The 21,115-nt window shown below is 44.4% G+C and overlaps 1 protein-coding gene across 10 annotated transcripts in view; it reads right to left on the minus strand.

Annotated features, from left to right (window-relative positions):
• The window catches only part of NAP1L4 (nucleosome assembly protein 1 like 4), a 1,556,420-nt gene that overhangs the window by 709,285 nt on the left and 826,020 nt on the right, over positions 1-21,115 (minus strand). For all 10 annotated transcript variants that reach the window (XM_069624142.1, XM_069624141.1, XM_069624146.1 and 7 more), the window contains one exon: positions 4,262-4,333. In XM_069624142.1, the coding sequence (XP_069480243.1) occupies positions 4,262-4,333 (72 nt within the window). The remainder of the gene's footprint in view (positions 1-4,261; positions 4,334-21,115) is intronic.

A 21,115-nucleotide genomic window follows, 5' to 3' on the forward strand; every position in this document is an offset into this window, starting at 1 on the left:
CTGCCTTACCAAAGGCAACATCCTGAGTATGGGAAGTATCCAGGGAGTAATGCTTGACAAATGTGTGTGTAGAAGATCACGTTGCAGCGTGTCAGATATTTTACACTGGCACTCGTCCCCCCCCCCCCGGAGGGTCCTTACCAGCCAACCGGTAGCATTCCGAAATATTGAGGATAATCCACTTAGACAAAGGTCTGCTTCAAAACAGCCTGTCCTAAACGGTGTCCAGTATTCTGGATAGATAAAAGCTCAAGGCTCTTCTAGGATCCAACCAGCCGTTCCTTATTTTATTTTATTGATTCAGCTAAATAAAGTCAACTTTGCAATATATTATTCACACATTTCAACAATATAAAAGTAAATACAGTCAATTTATAAAAAATAAAATAAGAGTAATAAAAGATAGGACATTAGTCTTGCAAGAGACCACAACAAATGTTATTTTCTGATCTTGCAATTTCAAAATTTATCAGCAATCATTGCATTATAAATTAACATTCTTCATCCAGATCTGAAGTTTAGTAAACCTGATAGATTCTCTCCAAGTCTCATACAATTTCAACTCATGGAGAAACCCAATTGGACCGATTCTCAGGTTAGCTAGAAATCCTGAGTGGCTCACTTGCTGTTCCACTTCCTTACTAGGATGAGGAGGAGGGTAGAAAGCGCAGAGTACCACCTTCTGACTCGAATGAAATTCAGACAACTTCAGGGAGAAAGGACGGACATACTCTCAGGTCAACCCTGTCCTTCTGGAACAAAGTAAAGGGTGGCTTAAAAGAAACTGCCTGCAACTCACTCACTCACTCTTCTAGCAGATGTAACTGCAACTAAGAAAACAGTTAAGGGTCAACAACCTTAAAGGGCAAGAGTGCAAGGGTTCAAACGGAGCACCCATCAGAAAGTTTAGAACCAAATTAAGGTCCCACACCGCACCTGAAATGGCGACGGCGGGAACACATTTGTGAGCTCTTTCAAAAACTGAGTGATCAGTGGAATTTAAAAATAAGAACAGTCCTCTGAGGAGAGCTTAAAGATAGACAGTGTTGCCAAATAACCTTCCCTCTCCTTTACTCATCATATCTCCCTCACTTCTCGGGCATGTCGCTACCATCTCTAACATCCGTAAAGTACGTCCCACCCTCACCTTCCATGCTACCAAACTTTTATTCTCCTCCCTCATCTTTTCTCGCCTTTTCTATTGTTCTTCTCTCTTCTTTGGTCTCCCCGCTTCCCATCTTGTCCCCCTCAAATCCATTTACCACTCTGCCATACGCACCCTCTTTCTTCTCTCTCCCCACAACTCCATTTCCAACTCACTTTCTTACCTAGGATGGCTTCCTTTCCACTCCCAACTTAAAATTTCACTTCCTTTGTCTCGTCTTTAAATCTCTTCACGACCTTGCCCCTCCTTACCTCTCCTCTCTCATTCTGCACCCCCTCTTGCTCCCTTTGTTCTGCGGATCATCTCCTTACTTTGTTCCCCCAACCCCTTGTGCCTCTTCTCGTTTCCGCTCCTTTCAGCTCCTTGCCCCCTTACACTCCCTACCTTTTTCTATCTGCTTCATCCCCACCCATTCCTCCTTCTGCTCCTCATTGAAATCACTTCATTCCCCTCCCTGACACCTTTCCCCCCTCTCTCCTTTCTTGCCCTCCTCCTAGTACTATTCTCCTTGTTCTCTATCTGTTCCCTTCTCTCCTAAGATCTCCTCTCTTCCTATTGCTCACTTTACTCACTACTCTTTCTCCCTCTTCCTTCCTTCCCCACCCCCTCTCCTCTTCTTTCTCATATGCAATTTTTTCTAAATGCCGATTTTCTGGTTTGATTCATGTTTACTGTTATTGCTTTTACTTTTCCATGTTTGATGTGTTTTTGTAGTTAACTGTAAAGCCCCTTGGATTAAGGCGCTATATAAAATAAATACAAATAACCTTTAATGGTGCCCACCTGAAGACCCCTGTGGGCCAAAGAAAGTAAGAAGGAGAGAACCTCCGGAATCAAACACTGAAAATGAACCATATTTTTTCCTCTGCACCAGTTGCAAAACTTACGCCAACGGTACAGGGACTTTGTTACGGGTCGCCTGGCCGAAAGCCACACCTCCATCACGTTGTCCGGGAGGTCCCAATCCCTACATCTCAGCCTCTCAGAAACCATGCATGAAGGTTGACCTCTGGATGGAGGATGGAGTACCTGACCTTTCTCTCTCTCGAGAGAGAGAGAGAAGATCCTCTCTTTGGGGAAGACGCATTGCAGGACAGGTGGACATATCTAGAAGGTCTGGGTAAAAAGCTCTCCTGGCCCAATCCGTAGCAATGAGGATCATGTGGGTCCCAAACCGTCGCAACCACCTGAGAACTTGAGGGATGACTGGGATCGGCGGAAACGCGCACAGAAGCGGGAAGAGCCACTCCACGATGAACACGTCTCCTAGAGCTCCTCTTGGAGGAAATTCCCTGGACCAGTAACTTTCGCATTTCTGGTTGGCTCCTGTCACAAACAGGACCACCTGAGGGGTTCCCCAAAGGGCAAAGATCTCTTGAAGGACTTCCTGAGCCAACTACAACTTGTGGGAGACCTCGCTTTGCCTGCTCAGATCGTCCGCCATCATGTTCTCTGTGCCGGCTAGATGTCGCCGAAACTGACATACCTCGCTCATTGGCCAGAACCAGAGCTGCACTGCCTCCCTGCACAGAGGTATTGACCCTACACCCCCCTCTCTTGTTGAGGTAATGCATAGCCACTGTGCTACCCACATACCCGCAGAGAGCCCTCTAGAAATAACCATGCTCACACGGCTCAAATAGGTTTTCCAAACAAGTGATATCGCTACCCTTATTAAGTAGCCTATCACTGGCCTGCCAAGAGTATAAGGAAGTAGGGGCTAGTCACAGTGTGTTTGGAGATGGAGGGATTATCGCAGGCTGGATGAGAGAAAAGGAGTATCATGAATTTCAGCAGGTGGTTAGCAGTTGTCGGTGGAGCAGAGGAGTATGAAAGTTGTTAGGAGGAGATGGAGACTGCCAGCAAGAGTTGAGAGAGGAGGGGAAAGGTGAGAAGAGGTAGAATACCATCAACTGGAGGGATGCTGACAAATGGAGGTTTTAAGCTAAAAGGAAAGGAGGAGAAGGAGAGGGGAGAGGCAACTGAGAAGAGAGGAGAAGGGGAACCCCAGGAGGCCAAAAGAGGAAAGTGAGAAAACCATAGATCAAATTAAGCTTAAAAAAAGATTAGAGTGGAGAAAAGTGACTCCTGATTCTAAATCGGGGGAATATGGGGAAGGTAAAGAAATGCACAAGTGGCTAAACAGGATAGAGGTGCTGGTGAAACAACTAGACGTAGGAGGAGAGGGGATTAGAGGAAGTCCTATAGGTACGAGTTTGGAGCAGGGCATCGATGAGAAGAAAGAAGATAGACTGTTGGGCCATGGAGCCATGACCCTAAGAAAGGGAGGTGGGTATATGTGTGCCCTAGAAGAAAGCCACTAGTAGTTCAGAGTTGGTTGCATGTCTGCCTAGGTTTCTGGGTTTGTGGGAGACTAACCCAGATCAAGTCTTTTCACACCAATCCAACTATCGCACTTCATTCTGAACCAGAGAACCCGGGAGATCATCTCCAGACCTACACAAGCTATACAAAACAGAGAAAGTCCAAGAAAGGAAAGAGCAGGTCCACAGTCAACCCCGAGACATAGTCAGATAGAACACCAGAAAAAACAGAGACTGGCTTGAAAACACAAGAGACGTTTTTTTGTTGAGAACCAGAGCAATCCTGTTGAGAATTAAAAATGTCTTTTGCCCACTGCTCTGGTCAGACGTAACAATCCACAGGAGAAAGACAAACCCGAAGTTGAGGAACAGTTGGAGGACTTTTGTTTTGACTTTCGGAATGTCAAACCACTAGAATATGTACTAGGCCACCCTGACACTAGTCAGTGGAAAGAGAAACGGAAGCTTGAGTGACTTGAGAGAATTATCGTCATAAGAATAATCAAGCATATTTTTGTGCATGTTCAATTTTTCAGATTCCAATTAACTTTAGCAATTTATGTAAATCCTGAGAAAAGGTTACGTTTGTAGTCCATCTTTGATGCAGATTCTCTGTCACAGACCCCTCATGTTTCATATCTTGCCTATTCCACTCGCCACCAACTCCAACCCCATTGCAGAACCAAGACATGCTATAAAAGACCTAGTTACATTTCATATATTACATTAAATAAAGAATACTATCCAATTGACAACTACTGCTTAAACTCACCATAGGTTCGCCTGGTTCAGAGAACTTCACTTTAATATCTTGCAGGTGCTTTAAAATTGGTTCATCGTATTCCTAAATCCAAAAGAAAATGTCAAGTGTTGTAAAAACAAATGTAATTTAAATGTATAGCAAATATAGCCATCTAAAGATTTAAACAGAATAAGTGGATTGATTCAAATAGGTTCCAGTATCTTGCAGCTTTTACAAGAAACACTGTCAGAGCAGTAGTAGTATAAGAGTAACTAAAATGAGTACAATCTGATTACTTGTACAGTTGTGCAGCATTAGTGTATTAGTAGATTCACGTGCTTGCTTGAATATTCAAAGGTGTTGCAGAGAGAACCCCTAATAAAAGCATCTTTATAATACCAAATGTGTGGAAGCCCTGTGAGAATGAACACGGCAGATAATCTCTTGAATGGACTCACACTTTTGGCGAATGCTGGAAAAGTTTGGATAGCACCATAAGTTACTAAGAGTAATACTGCAATGGAAGACTGTCTGTGCCTAGAGCGATGCTGCACCTCAGCCTCATCTCACTGATGACATCCAACAAGGCAAAAACAGGTCTATGAGGTTACTATTGGTACTCTTGTTCAAAGGAGAATTAAAGTATGCCCTTCGTTTCCGTGCTGGACAGTCCATTTGGGTTTTACCAGACACATGCAAATTGATATTTCTTCTCTGGTGTGATAGAGCGCTAACATAGGTTTGTGGACATTTCCGGGTAGGGGATCATTCCACAGAAACATTATTTATCCGTGCTCATTCTTAAAGGAGAGCCTGGGGTCAGAAATGACAGGCAGACACAAAGTAGCAATATTCTCAACACTAGCCATTTTATTCTAACTTTCCCTATCCCAACGTGAATGTCCCTTCATATGAAACTTAAACAGGCTGACCATGTGTCAAAACTAAATCTGACCCTCACATTAACATACACATGCAAAAGATGCAAGGTAAATGTTTCAAATTTCAACTCAACAGAAATGTGTAAAAACTCAATCATATAACTTCAACCAAAACAATCGTAGTGTCCAGGGGTTGGTTCCCTTACACTTGATTATTTCAGGAAAACTGTTCCAAAATATTCTGTGCCACGACCAGACTCTTAAATGCAGTACAAATGACTTAAGGAATACACTCCTCAGGATGGAAAAACAAATGTTCTTAACACAACACTGTTAGGAGCATAACAAAGAAGAAGTCTCCCCTAGTCTTCCAGGATGGCAAAACAAAATTCATTTTCCCCAAACACCGGATAGAATATGGCAAAGAAAAGTCTAAGTCTTTCCTACTTTTCAGGATGTTTAAACAAGTGTCTTTTCTCCAATAGTGATGAAAGTATGGCTACGGACCACGACACTGACCAGCTTTGTGAGTTGCCACGCCACCACCCACTTCCTTCTTCAGACTCTTGCTGCACTTGATATCATATTTACCTAGGGTTCTAAAATTGCTGGGAACTATTTACCTCATGGTTATAGCCTAGTAGATACTTGCCGGTTTGACACCATGAGCTACATAGTGTCCCCCGCTGCCCTTGATGAACAATATGCTACTGTGGGTGTGTCCCCAGCTCCCATTAAAGGAAACCGGCGGGACAAAGTGTAAAAAATAAAGAAGAAAAACAGAAAAAGGACCCTACGGCGGAAGGTTCTGCCTCTCAATGGGGAGGCGGAACTCACATCGCAGTGTGAGCGTAGCAGTGAAGGAGAACAAGTAAGTAGGGTAGTATTAAGGGTTAGGGAGATCGAGGGAGGGGGGGGTGGTAGGCAGTGGCAATGTGTGAGATTTTTTTCCTTTACAAAAACAACAATTCATAATTTTCGGATTACACATTTTCACAAACAAAATAATTGCGTAGATCCTTTAAAGCATAATGTGTCATACAGAATTGACTAAACGTTATAGTTTGCTTCTCACGTAGGAGTTCAATTTGTGGCATGCTATAGAATAGCTCCTGGTTCCCAGAGGTAGCGCCTGCTTACTTTGTGATGCCAGATACCCAGAAGCTTTTAGCTCCTGTTAATCAAATCCTTATTCCGATACCTCGATACTGCTCTCAGCTCTGGTGCCTCGTACCTATCCCATCACACCTTCATCCCATGGTACTTTTTACCATTTACACTTCCTCCCTTAGCCATCTTATCTCCTCGTCTGGGTTCTCCCATTACCTCTTCATGGAGGACAACCCGATCTCCTTAGCTAGGCAAAAGCTCCTGCACGCTCTGAATGCATTGCTGACTGCCTTTCTGCCATCCACAACTGATGTCACATCAATATTGCATGCTTAATTCCTTCAAGAGTAAAGTAAATTACTATCTTCTCCCCCTCTTCACTTACATATCTCTTTGCCCCAACCTGCTCTTGTCCTGCCCCAAAGTCCCCAGGGCACGCAATCTTGGGATTATCTTTGAAAGCTCTCTTCACCCTCATCTTTTTATTACTGCTTTATACACAGTTGGCAGAAATAGCATGCTTAAAGTCCAAAAAATCAATCATCTCACCCATTACTACGCTAAGCCTAATTGACCAACTCTTGTATTAAGTTACCATGGCAACTTTGATCTCCTCCTCTTTGTCCTTCGCTCTCAAATCCTGCACTATTGATAAAAATATACAGTTTCACCACACATAGCCTCTATAATCTTCCCCGCTCTTCTACCACTTCCCATCAATGCCTCAATGCTGGCTTGTTCCCAGTTAGAAATTGATCCCTGTTCATATTGAAACTGCTGGTTTTCAAGTCCATACATGGTCTCGGCATACCTTACCTGGCTGGTTCATTCCCTTGTTACTCTACTCCAAGCAGCCACTGCTCCAACACCCTCCTCAATCTCTGTTCCCCACCCACTCTGTGCATCTTCTCCTCATGACTCTTTAGACCTCACTGTGAGAATGCACAAGATTTCCAGGCACACTAGGATACTGTCTGTTAACTGTCTGGTCCAGTCTCTGGTGTATATACCAAACTCTTCCCATCTCGTGGTCAAGCTCACATCATCATTCCTTCTTTGTGAAGCACGTATAATGATATTGACGCATATAATATAGCTTCTTTTGAAATGAGTTAAACGTGTCCATGACTACAAGGTTGCTACTGCAGACCCTGTTAATATGCATAATGTAATCAGACTCTTTTTTACGATTAGCATAGGAGATTTTCTTCCCCAACTTCCTCATACCTCCAGTCCGAACAGTGAACAATTAGGGGTGGCCTAGGCATCAAACAAGATTGCTGCTTTATTAAGAAGCTCTTCACAATGCAAAGCACCCTTAGTCATTTGTACAATGCAGAGACTATGAATATAATAAATGATTCCTGTCTGACATTCCATAGGGAAAGGCTGTGGGGTCCACTGAAGGTTCAACAGAGCGGTTACACACCTCCCGTTCTGTGGATGTGAAACAACCTAAAGTGCTGCGCCGACCTTGGAATTTGAACGGGCAGAGGGGCATTCCTGGTCCTCACGGACAGGACTTTTCCAACCCGGGCTACACAAGAGCGCACTTGCAGACTCCAGTGGGCAGACTGATAATGCAGCGGGCAGTTTTTCCAAGCAGCCGGTGCCCCACAAAGGAGTGCCACCCAGAGTTAACCCCAAGAGCGCCCCAACATCACATCCAGTGGGCGTGAAACACTTGATAACATTCAACCTACTTTGGAGGGGGTTGTACCCTTGGAAAGACCAGACCCTTCTCTGGTGTGCTTTTCTTCATCTGCTTACACCACCACCTCTAACCGCTCCCACTGACCAGGCTGTATCTGCTACGATAGGTAACTCAAACAGCTTGATATGCTGGGGCAGAGCACCTGAACAAGTGTGCTACACAAGTGTGCTACATGAGAACACACGGTGCCTCCCTAAGAGAAGGTTAAATTCATGTTACAAAATGCCATGCGGTACAATGTAGTGGCACAGCTTGTGGACATGTGCGCCACATTTCAGGCCTCAAGCGCAGTGTGTGAATGAGGGTTCAGCCTCATGTACAGCAATAAGGCCACATCAAGGAATCTACAGGAAGAAAGTCACCTTGATGTGCTAATGCAAACCAAGTTGTATATGTTAAATGATGAAGTGAACCTTTATGTTTTTCAGCGATGGTAGGGGGGAAAAGATAGGCGAAAGAAGAATGCTAATCAGAGAGAGTCAGATGAGAACTCCAAAGACTAAGGTTTTAGTAGTGCTGCAACCACTACCAGTGGCAGCACCACTGAGGTTTGAGAACAACCATTCAATTCTCCCAAGCATTGCTGACACTGTTTGGCTGCACTTCACCAAGTTATTTTTACAACATATTAGCACGCCAGCTAATCAGAAAGCTCAGAATGGGATCTTGAACTTGTGGCAAAGCCCCTGTTCGGGCCTACACGGAAGCTGGAAGATGCCATTGTTTCTGCCAGGAGAGCAGGTTAGTGCATGCAGCACTCCCCTTCAACTCCTTCCAAACCACCTCTCAACACCAATTTCTACATCCCTCACCCACCCCCAACCCAGCAACACTTAACTGCCATTCTCTTGACACTCAGTGTTCCTGGTGCATTTCGGTTGCAGAAATGGGCTCCATGGAAAGGTAGACGAGACTAGGTGTAGTTACCTTCTCCCTAACGCATGCTGGCCATCTTGGTTTATAGTTTTTATGAATTTGAGAATTGGCAAGCATGCTATTACTCAAGATGAAGAAAGAAAAAAAAATATATTAGTATCCTGGTAAAACATGCCTGGATGCTAACAGCAATAAAACCCTGAGCGCAGGAGGATTTTCCTGTGACATGTAATGCCCGGTCTGCAGGTGAAGCACCTGGCCCTGTAAAACCCCCAACCATCAGGGTTTATTGCATAATTAATGCTTTGCCTATAAAGAAAATTCTAATTAGAATACATCTTTCAAAGTAAACCTGTTGAAGAGGTTACTAAAATGTTACCGATATGTGGACTTTAACAAATGGCATTTGCCTTAAGCATGTTAGGGAGAATTCTCTGATTAGGCTAATTTCCCTTACCTATAGAGTCCCCCAGCAGCTTTGCTGGATTTCACGGGTTTATTTTTTTTACTCCTAAGAGTGAGGCTCCTTTCCCCCTCTTAGTTGTATTTTGCTATGTGTTCTAGGCTATTTTTTGTGCTTATGGTCTATGAGGTTCTCTCACCCTCATAAGTATCATCTTGTTGTATGTGTGTTACACAGCACCCTCAGTGCAGTAACACAGGGGTGTCATAGTGACCCCTAAACATAGACTCCATACCTTGGGACTGACTACTGTCTCCCAGGGCATGTAAAGTCCCCATTGACTTTACTAGTCAATAGTTATGAACAAAACCAGTACAAACCATCTTACTATGGAAGTACTGGGAAAGGTTAATAGTTTTTGCCTGGTGTTCATTTTCGAGAGGGTACCGTCCAGTCCCTCTCTCCAAAGTTTCTGGCTGGTGGCAATGGTTACTACCATTAATATTCAACCGCAAATATTTTCCTATGGGATTGTCCCATTGTTTGAGTGAACCACTTTTTCTGATGGCCTCTAACAAACCGCTGGTTTATTTTTTTTATTAACTTTAATCCGGTAGGGTTTTTTTGCCAGATCTTTGATACAATTTCTTTCTAGTGTCTTTCTCTGTAATCCTAACCCAGGTCGCGGATCCTTCGTTTGTCCTTTTTGCGGGCTTCTGCACGGAAAGCCCTCCTTTCGGCGCCACTGAGTCTAGGGTAGACAGGATGTGTGTGGGGGGGGGGAGGGATAGGCACCCTGGACAGGATTACCTAGGCAACCCAAGTCGCACTCCACTCTGCCCCGATAGGCTGGGGGGTTATCCCGCCAGGGGAGCCACCCCACTGTTTGAGTGACAGCTAGGCTGTATGAATGGGGGGTTTTCTGCAAAAAAGCAGGGCTCTGAGGACTGGAAGACAGAAGCCACCACTGGACCTAAGAAATCCAAAGAGGAGAGAAGCCGAAGACATCTGCAACGACTGAACCACCGTTGAAGCCCTGCTGCAGATCCTCACCACTTTTCTTCAATGACTCGAGAAGATCTTCACCTGCAAGAGCCTTCTTCCCTTGAGCTGGTGGGGCCAACCAGTTCGCCAATCACCTTCCAGGACCTGCCTTGGTCGAATCGCCAGTACCAAGCACTCTGAGACCGGATAGCCAGGCACCCGTCCACCACAACCACAATTTAAAGGAGCGTACCTTTTAATCCGTTTCGGCAACACTGCGGCTGGCTTCATCCCTGGGTAGTGCTGCGACTCGAGCCTTCCTCCACGACGAGAGCCTCTCTTCCTCGGCTGGATCTTCCGAACTGCAGGAACTGCCAGAAACCACTGCCACCGCAGGAGCCGCCTCCACTTTGCAAGGTACATTGTTCCGCCAGGCCTCCCGTTTCGTGGGGTACTGCTAAAGGTGTTTGAAATCCTTTGCTTACCTCCTGAGTTGGCCGCCCCATCGTCTAACTTTGTCTTTTACCTTCTGCACCCTCCTTTTCAACCGTTAAACAAAGACGTGACTGCAGCTACTAGAACAGTTTGATCTTGGGCACATTGCCTTGTACCACTGACTCTGGCACAGGTCTATTGACTCTGGCTAAATCTGTTACAACTGCCTTCTCTAGATTGCTTTTCATCAAGAAATGTGTTAGTGCACCTAAAACTGCTAAACTCTTATAGCCAGTTTGCTCGGATTTCATCTAAGTATTGCTTATGCTAAAGTACTGCCTTGCCCAACTTGTTCACAATACATTTGTGATGTGTTGCTGGTGTGTTTAGGGGGCTAACTCTGTATAACTTGACCTTTCCCTCCCTTTTGAGAAATTGTAGAGTGACATTTCTGCTTGGTTTAACACTGTGCCATTTTGCTCAGTTTTCACTATGGCTCAAACGTGACTACAATTTAAATAGGGAGTTGTGTATACTTTTCTTGACTGTTTTAACTTGCTTTAATGATAGTGATCTGTGTGTAGAATGAAGAGTGTAAAATAAAGATATATATTCTTTTTGATACAAAGCTTTGGTCAGTGTTTCCTTGTTCCATAGTATTGTAGTCCTATTGTGTAAACCCTGAATACTGCTCATCTCCCTCTTGAGATAAGTCTGACTGATCAGCCACAGCTACCAACTAAATCTGTGTGGTACAGACTGATACCAAAGGGAATTTATTGCATATACCTGTAGTCTTAATCTTCTGTGGTGCTCCCCAAAGGAACTGCACAGGATTCTGCCTAACATGGCATTAGTAACCCTTGAAGTAAAATGTATTTTTGTAGGTTTTCATTTTTACTTGTTAAGTGATGTCAACTTGTTATGCTTGAGCTAAAACATGGCGCTAATGCGCAGTGCATTCTGGGAGCGCTCGGAGCCATGATGGATATTTACTTCATGCTGCAGTGAAAAGCTGCATTCATTTTGCTGGAAGCTAGATTCACAATGCTGAAGAAAACATGCTTTCCAAACCTGGTATGCAGTCAAGGACATTTCTGCTGGGAAAGCTAACGTTGTTATGTCTTGTTATGAGCTATGGGACTGTTTTCCGTGGTACTTGTTTTTAGTGGAGGGAGGCACTTTGCTCCTTGAGGTTACTGTCGGTTGACCCAGCTGGCAACCAACGGCTGCTCATCAATGCGCAAGTGCGTTGCCAGAAGGTTCGAGAAATCGCCACCCCTTTTTGAAGGTTGCATATATGCGGAACCCCTGAGCGGTCAGGTGAGACTTCAGCCGGAGGAGGGACGCTTCCGTCCGGCATACCTGTGGGCTGTTGTGCTCTCGTCCTGGCTGTTATCGGGGTCTTCCAGCCGCTTCTGGCGGGATGAGGAATCCAGTTACACTCATGGTAATGTATTTTCTTTTGAATTCTGTTTCTTCTGTGATTTATTTCTATGTTATCACTGGTTGCTTCTAAGCTTTGAATAAATAGCCGTACAAGTGAGAGTGTGTGGTTGCAAGTTATTGCGTCTTCCTGCGTTCAAAGTATTGGCTCCGTAATTGCACTGGTGATTTTTGACTGTCAGTGCACTCTGGGAAAGCAATACACAACTTCAAGTGACAATGTCTGGAAAAACTGGTGTGGTCTTGCTGCTTTTCTTTCTGGTGGTGAGAAATAGCTTCATTATTATATTATTTACAAAATAGTTTTATTTATTTACTTAACTTTAAAAATAGTTATTTTGTAATGAGCTCTCAACATAATTATATGCATTGTCCATATTGTATTAAATAATACAAACATTATAGTAAACCCTTCTTTGTAAGAGGTTTGACACTTCCTGGATTTCTTTTTTGGTTGTAAAAGTGATTAAGTGACCTCTTTATGAACAACAGGATGCAGTTTTCACAGTATTCTTTGGAGACTTTCCAAGACTGTTGGTTTGATTTCAACTAGGGACAATCTAACATTACATGTTGTACTGCTAAACTATCTCGTCTGTACTGTCTCGAGAGGATAGCTCAGGGGCAACGTGCTTGCCTTGAAGCAAGATGACATGGAGCACCATAGGTTCGATCTCTGGGTCAGCGCTTAGAAACCTCTGGGTATTAAGTGCGCTATAAATAACATCATTTGCCACATCCCTCTTTAGTCATCTTAGGCAATAATCACTGATCTTCAATTGTAGGCAGAATCTGTGCGCCACTATAAGAACCGGTCTCCCTGTACCAATCATCATAACACTAAAGAGACCTTCCTAATGATTAGAGATTTTAGAAAGGCACAATTTAAGATGGAGGAGAAAAGAGCACACAAATGTCCCTTGAATTAGAGCTTGCAGAGCAATGCTCGCCTGCGCAGTGGATCCACAGATTATTTGTCCACTGGTAGGCCACTGCACCATTCAGTTGTGCACATGGCTGAAAAAAAACAACTGCACACAAGTATTCTATTGGCACACACAATCAAACCAAATGAGGAAACACTGCCCAATGGCCCTTTGGGTGTCTTCACTGCTTCAGCTGTGTCCCGGAGAGCTTTTCATGTCTTGGGACCGAACCACTAACTGCTCTCCTGTGGTGTGGCGAATCTGGTCAATACATCCCTTCTCCTCCGAGTGGAGTCATCCCCCGTGAGGCTAGGGAGGTGAGCCCGCTCGGCAAGACCCTCCCTCCTAGAGGTCAGGGCAAGTGGGAACTTGCTGGGAGTGACTCCCCTTTCTGTGACAAGGAGCTCCCAGTCCAGCAAGAACCTCCCAGTCCAGCAAGAACCTCCCCGTCCAATGAGAACCTCCCCGTCCAATGAGAACCTCCCCGTCCAATGAGAACCTCCCCGTCCAATGAGAACCTCCCCGTCCAATGAGAACCTCCCCGTCCAATGAGAACCTACCAGTCCAGAATACATTGTCTGCCTGCATGAGACTTGGAAAAACTGTTTTACTGCCGTTTGGACTCCACCAATCTGTAGAGTAGCAGCTGCATGCCTCGGAAGAAAACCCTACCCCCCTGCCTCCCATATGTTGGAGACTTGAGATTGTGCTGTGTGACACCAGCAGTTGTGCCAATACTGCAGTGTGTGTTTGAGAGAAGCTACCCATTGAGACAACCCTACCAAATGTATCCCCAAAGTACAGCGAGAGTAGGGTGAAATATAAAACACGCGTTCAGGACCACGTAAGGTAATGTCTCAAACCCTGTAAATAGTGTTTTATAAAGTGAAATGTGTGACTAGTCTAAATGTTTGATGAGTTAAATATTGTGGAGCGATAGAAATTGTGAAGAGTTGAAAAAGTAACAGTGGATAAAGATAAGTATAGCGAAACATTTGGCGCCAATCAAAAGGATAGGTTATTGAAATAAGAGGACGGAGCAGCGATTGATGGTGCTTGCTCATATTTGTTTTAAAACTTTGAAAATAGTGATTTAAGTCAAGATAAAAGGTTTAACAATCTGGCAAGTATTGACATTCAATTGAGACTTGTCAGTATGGGGGATACTCCTCTTATGCACCTATGCAAGACACTGCCAAAACATACCCAAGCTCAAACAGTACAGTGCAGAATGGTTGAAGGGCAGAGAAGAAAAAATGTTCATGTCTCAGGAGGAACGTGCTCACGTTGAAAGCAAGACACTGAGCACCACAGGTTCGATCCCTGGGTCCATGCTTAGAACCTCTGGGTATTAAGCGCGTTATAAATAACCTATCATATCATGGCATGGCATGGCCACAAGTGGGATCGTTGTAAAGAGATGTATTGCAACACATGACCACATACGTGCAAACTGTGTATACATGAAAGAAATCAGAGAAAAGATTAGCAATTTTAGAGCTTTGAAAGATGTATCAAGAGGAAAGAACCCGCCACATGAGGAGTGCATGCTTAGTCGGAATAAGGGGGGGGGGAGACGTTTAAGCCCTCAGCTCCCTTTACCTTGTCTGAAGCAAAGAGTGTTGCTACGTAACAGATAGGGGAGTATCCTTTAAAGGAACTAAGACCAGTGACTGAGTACAGTAATCAGATGAGTAGCGACTGAGTACAGAAATCAGATATACGAAACCACCGCTTATACTAGTGACAATAGTCTGGAAGGGAATAAAAGAAAGATATTTTTAAATTCATACAAGACAATGAAGGAAGGAAGGAAGAAGTGAGCGGCCAAATTTATCAACCGAAATAGACAGGGAGATTAAGAGATGGAAAGGAGAAAAAGATAAGGCTGACAAGACAGCGCTCATACACAACGAATGGATGGGAGGACAGATATTACTCAAGATAGATGGGAAAATGATCGAGGAAGTTAGCAAAGAGAAGATAAGGATGAACAAAAAAAAAAGGATAAGGAACGAGAGAAAAGATTGAAAGAAGATAAACAGAGAAGGAAAAGTATGGAACGAGAACATATATACCAGGAGGACAAGAGGAAATTGAATGACAGGTAGAGAAACAAAGAAAGACAATAAAGAACGATAGGAGACAGAAAGAAAAGAAAGACGGGGAAGTAGTACAAAGATTAAGGGACAAAAGATTACAGAGACAAAGGGAAGAAGAAGAAAAAAGTGAAGGGGGAAGGAGTAAGGAGAGGATAACGAAGGCAAGAGCATTAAAGAGTTATAAGGGATGCAAGAAAGCAAAGGGGAGTAGATTAAAAAATGAAGCAAATGAGGAGACAGCCAAGTTCGGATACTAGTCTTATTTGAAAGGAACAAATGAGGCAGAGCCCAGAAATACAAAAGGACAGAGTGGAAGAGATCCTTCCGATAATGGAAGTAACGCCAGCAGTATATAGAGTAGCGCAAGAGAAAAATTTGATGCGGAAAGCATTGTAGAAAGGATCGATAAGGTCCATCAACAGTTAAGACAAGATAGCGAGTATGGAGCTCGAGGGAACGATGATCGATCCCCAGTACCTCAATCACTAAGTGAGGATGGAAACAAGTTTAGTAGTGAATTTCGAGCATGGTCTTTAAGCAGACTGAACCTAGACAAAAGTGGGGAGGATGATAGTCCTAGTAGTTGGGGCCTCGACGTGTCAGATGAGGAAAGAGTTTGGTCTTTGGGCAAGAGGAGGAAGCGCGTGCAGCCCTGAAGATCGATCGCAAATGGATAAGTGAGATGGTCAGACTTGGAACAGCCTAAAGATAGAACGCCAGAACCCATAGCATATCCTGAGCATCCCAGAGGACGACCACATAGAGAGAAGGGAGAGCCTCCACCATACGTGAGCAGGTTAAGGTCATTGCCGATAAGAATACTGACAGGGACGATTATTCCTGCCATGGATAGGCTAATAGTGGGATCCGACTACGGGATGGTCTTTACACAGTTTCCCTCGTTAGAAAAACGGGGAATAATACCGCAATACATTCCATGGCCACAGATGGACAAGAATAACTTAAAATGAAAGCTCCCTAGTTTGATTTCGGGGGCTGGGAAGTGGATATGCGAATTAGAGAAAATGACAGGAGGAAATATGCTGGCCAGAGGGGACGTAAAAGGTCTCCTGGCAGCCATTCTTGGAGAGAGGGCAGATGACATATGGAGGAGAGTGGGATATTCAAGTGTAACTGCACAAAACACAGCGCATGATGAAGCGCCTTTTAATACTTGTAGAGCAGATGTTTTGAGGGCTCTGAGGGTACAATATCCTGACACATTGGATATGGGTGCAATTATGACACAAAATGAAAGAAGATGAAGACCCCATTGCTTATATTCAACATATTCAGGAGAAATGGCAGCTTGAAACTCGCGAGCTGTGGGAAAAGACAGTGGCATTAATTTACCACATTGTCAGGGGTTGCCTGGGCCAGTACAGAGGCAGATGAAAAAACAAGAGGGGATGGAAGCGAAGCCATGGGCTGAGATACAGTTAATAGTACAGAATTGCTTGAAAAGAACAAAAAGAAAGATTAGAAAGATTGAGGAAGCCAAGTTAGTTCCGAAAAAGTTGTCCACATTTGCCATAGAAGAAGCTGCATTGACAAGCACAGATGGAATGGTTATGCAGGAAACAATGGATACATCACAGGCAAATAATCCACACCCGATGGACCAAGGTGGTTACGGGTTTACGGTACGAGGCAAAGGTATGAGTTATAGGGGGAAGAGAAGGCAGATTTCAGAAGAACCAAGGTGGGTTTCAAAACACACAGAATGAGAACCAGAGCTCTCAGGAAGGATATAACCAAGGAGGGATTAACATAAGTGTTCCTCCAGTATATTGGAATTGTGCAATGACAGGACATATTGAGCGCATATGTGAGAGCCAAGGGAATGTACAAAATGGCCAATTTTCCAGGAGGACAAGTTCATCCCCTGCTATACAGCACACAGACTAGAGAGGGCTTTGCCCAAGATCACACATCTTATCAGACACAAGTACTGCAAGTACAGCAGGTGCCAGCACAAATGACTCCACCACAGGGGCAGTTGCAACAAGCCCCTATGCAGACACAGCAGTATGCGAATATAGGACACGTATTGACACCAAGAATAGGAGGTGTCACTTTGGTAGGAGGAAATCCTTTAGCATGGATGAACTTTTATCCACAATAGGACAGCTCACAGGGTGACTTGATGTGTTCAGTACTGTCTGTGACACCAGACCCCAAGAGGAACCAAGGGTTGGTGTAACGATAGGAGGCAAATCCTGTTCTTTTCTTGTAGACACTGGAGCAACTAGTTTGTGTATACGAGAGGGAACATATCCAATGTTAGATATTGCCATGAATGCTCAAGGGTTCTCTGGAGCTAAGAGTGGAGTTCCTTTTACTGATAAATGACCATTCTACATAGGGGAATGTGACATGTCGGTTCCTCTGTTATATTCACGACTGACACTGGTTAACATTTTAGGAAGAGATTTAATGAGGAAACATAATATGACTATTACATTTACTGACCAAGGAATAGTGTGCTACACACCAGGAATACACTATTTTAACGTGGGAGTTCATGTCATGATGCCTACCCCCGGGGACCCAGACCAAGTCCAGCAACCCCAGAAGCAGGCATCAAGTTATTCTAAGCAAGCCCAACAACCCCTGCTAGGGGCTATTTGGGTGCAGTCCTGGCGCCTATGGCACCAGGCTCATATGGAGAGTCAGTCCTGGCGCCATAGGCGCCAGGCTCATAGATTAAAACTTACCTGATGCAGACCATGCTGCAAACTCACCTGATGCAGACTATGCTGCAAGAGCTCCAAGCCAAAAGAGGCTTGGAAGGGACTACACTTTACCTAGGGACTATTTTTTACTCGGGTGGGGCTGGGGAGGAATACTTATCTGGGACTACTTTGGAGGCTATTTAAACCATGCCCAAAGAGCAGCACACGCTTTGCGTTATTCTGCATCTAGCAGTGCAACGCTCACCGTGCCTGCAAGTCTGCATCCAGTCTTCTGCCACGCCCGCCTCGAGTCAGGAGCTCCTAGAAAAAGTAAGAAAGAAGGAGAAAATGTTAGAACAAGAGCAATACCTTTGATCCTTACCTGAATTCCCAATCCGAAGAAAGTAGTTATTTTATGCACATCGCCTCGCCTACTGCAGCGCCGCGCCTAACTCACCGGCCTTCGCAGCATCTTCACATTCCACTGCATCCTTCTGCATGCTCCTGCCGCACTCCGGCACCTAAGGGGAAGACAAGAACAGCAAGCTGAGCCAAGGGAATACACAGAGGCAATATTAGTTACCCCCCCATAGACTTACCTGATTTTACCACTGGGGGTACTATTCCTCTTCACGGGTCGGCGCAGCTTCCACTGCATCCTAACCGCACCCCGGCCCCTAAGGGGAAACAAAAGGACAGCAAGGTGAAAAAGGGTCAAACAAGGGGAGGTAGACTTACCTGATTTTTACCGCCGGAGGCATTATTCCCCAACAATTCATACTTTCTCTCAGCGCCTGAATAAGGGAGAAAGCAACAGGTTACATATTGACATTTTATCGAACTGTGTTGGATAATACAAATCCTTACCTGAATATTACCAGTTGCCACGAGGAACTCTTTGCTAGGGTCAAGCTGCAACCTGCAAGGAATCGGACAAGAGTGAAAGTCAGACATTTGAACTCTTACGAACTACATACTTACGGTGTCTTGCCGGGAATCTCAGAGTCAATAGTGTTCTGGAACTCACCAATTCCTTCGAGCCAGTGAAGCAACTGGTTATCTACGCACCCCTGCGCTCAATGCAGGATGGAGAGCTCATCTTTCCAAACCATCAGGTGAGACTATAAGAGGGGACATCAAAGGTGATCAGTGGGGAGAACAGCGGGAGTGGGGGGGTAATGCTCAACTCCACGGGTGGTTAATTCCCTTTCTCCATTTGCAGAAGAATATTCCTACGGGCCACGCAAACGAAGCTAGGTGGGCCAGTCCAGTCTGTCATCTCGGCACTACCTGTCACATTGGTGGAGACCGCAGCTGTCCAGTTCAGATAGACGACCCTGTGGGAGCCAGGTGAGCGTAACAGTTCATACTGGCATTCACAGGGCAAGTGGCTCTGTGAGGCGTTCCAGTAGATCCAGAGATTTTTCTATATGGGGTAAGCATTTTACTGACATGGGTACCTGGTTTGGTAGGAAAGATTGTGAGAATACCTGAGTTTTTATTTAGATCTATGGATGAAGAGGGTGGACAGACTATCCGTATAGAGTTGGTAGCAGATATAGTACCAAAGAAATGACAGCGCTGGAAGGGATAGGCGATGAAGGTAGACCATGGAGAACAGGGATAGCTCTTAGGGAGGGGTACAGATTGACTGACATAACTGATGATATGTTCAGGGAAGACTGAATCGATGACAAAGTAGTGCTCTTTATGAGCATTACATACTGGATAAGGAAGTGCCACAACGAATGGCTATAATGCTGAAACAACCAGCATATTTTCAGGAGGCCCTTAAGACACATGTTTATTGAAAGGGATAGGAGAGGTTAAAATCAAGCTTAAGCGAAGAGCAATTTTACACCAAGCAAAACAGTACCCCCATGTCTCAAAAAGCTGATGAAGGTATATTTCAAACTATTTCAGCATTGATATCGGGGGATTCTGGGGCCATCAGAGTCATTGTGTAATACCACGGTATATCCAATTAAAAAATCTAAAGGAGGGTCGAGGAGATTTATCCAGGATTTGAGACTTCTTAACCAAATTGTAGATGCAGTTTCCTTTAGTCCTTAATCCGGCGACTATACTGTGTACCATCCAAGTAGAAACTCAATACTTCACAGAGCTCAATTTGAAAAATGCTTTTTTCCTCAATCCCGTTGCATAAGGACTCCTAATACTTGACTTAATTTACGTTTCGCTAAGAGACTAAAACATACTCTGTTGCCTCAAGGGTACTGTGAGTCCCCATCAATCTTTAACAGAGTTCTACAGATGGGTCCAGGCAATATCGATCTCGAAAGTGCAGCGATGCAATACGTAGATGAACTATTGATTTGCAGTAAAACAGAGGAGTGTAGACAGGATTCTATCCAACTAATTACTATTTTAGCAGATAAAGGATACAAGAAGGACAAGGAGAAGTTACAGTACGGTCAAGTGGTGTACATAGGTCAGTTGATTATGAATGAAGGAAAGACAATGACACCTGAGAGAGCTGAGGCAATCATGAAAACATCCAAACCGAACACAGTGGGACAGATGTAACAGTTTTTAGGTTTGTACACAAGGACACTTCTGCAAACATTAAAGAAAGCACAAGTTGGTAAAACAAAGCTCAAATGGACCAAAGAAATGGAGGAAGGATTTGAGGACTAGAAAAAAGCAATTTGTACAGCCCCAGTTTTAGGAATTCCCAACTATGGTGAGGTATTATATTTATTTTCACACAGATGAACAAGTTACTTCTTACCTTGTAACGTTCTTTCGATGGGATGTTCCTCGGACGTATTCCTCATCTTTGATAGATCTCCAAGCTTGCTGGCCTCGGAAATTTTTTTTTTCTTCAGTAGAGGGCGCTGTGCGTCGACGTCCCTCGAGCCGATGTCCCTCGACGGCCTCTGTATCGGCACCGACGTCACCACGCGTATAAATAGACTCGTGCAGCGTCCATTGCTCAGTTCCGTTTTGACGTTAACAGTTGTTTTACATTAATTGGTTATTGACCTTGAAGGAACGTAAGCTGCAACCACAAGGGAAGTATTACTGCGGGTATGGATGGGAGGGGGGATAAGGAATATGTCGGAGGAACATCCCATCGAAAGAACATTACAAGGTAAGAAGTAACTTGTTCTTCGAAGGGATTGTGTCCTCTGACGTATTCCTCATCTTTGATAGACTCCCATAGCAGTGGTGTGCAATTGGAGGTGGGAGTAAAACACCATGTTTCCTTTTAGGAATGAACCAAATGTAATACGGCTTTGCCAAACCTAGTCTCTTGACTGGAGGAGGAATCCAGGTTGTAAAATCTTGTGAAGGTATGTGCGGACTAC

The sequence above is a fragment of the Ambystoma mexicanum genome, chromosome 11 (genome assembly GCF_040938575.1).
Source record: "Ambystoma mexicanum isolate Mex_15411 chromosome 11, UKY_AmexF1_1, whole genome shotgun sequence".
In the NCBI taxonomy this organism is placed as follows: Eukaryota; Metazoa; Chordata; class Amphibia; order Caudata; family Ambystomatidae; genus Ambystoma; species Ambystoma mexicanum.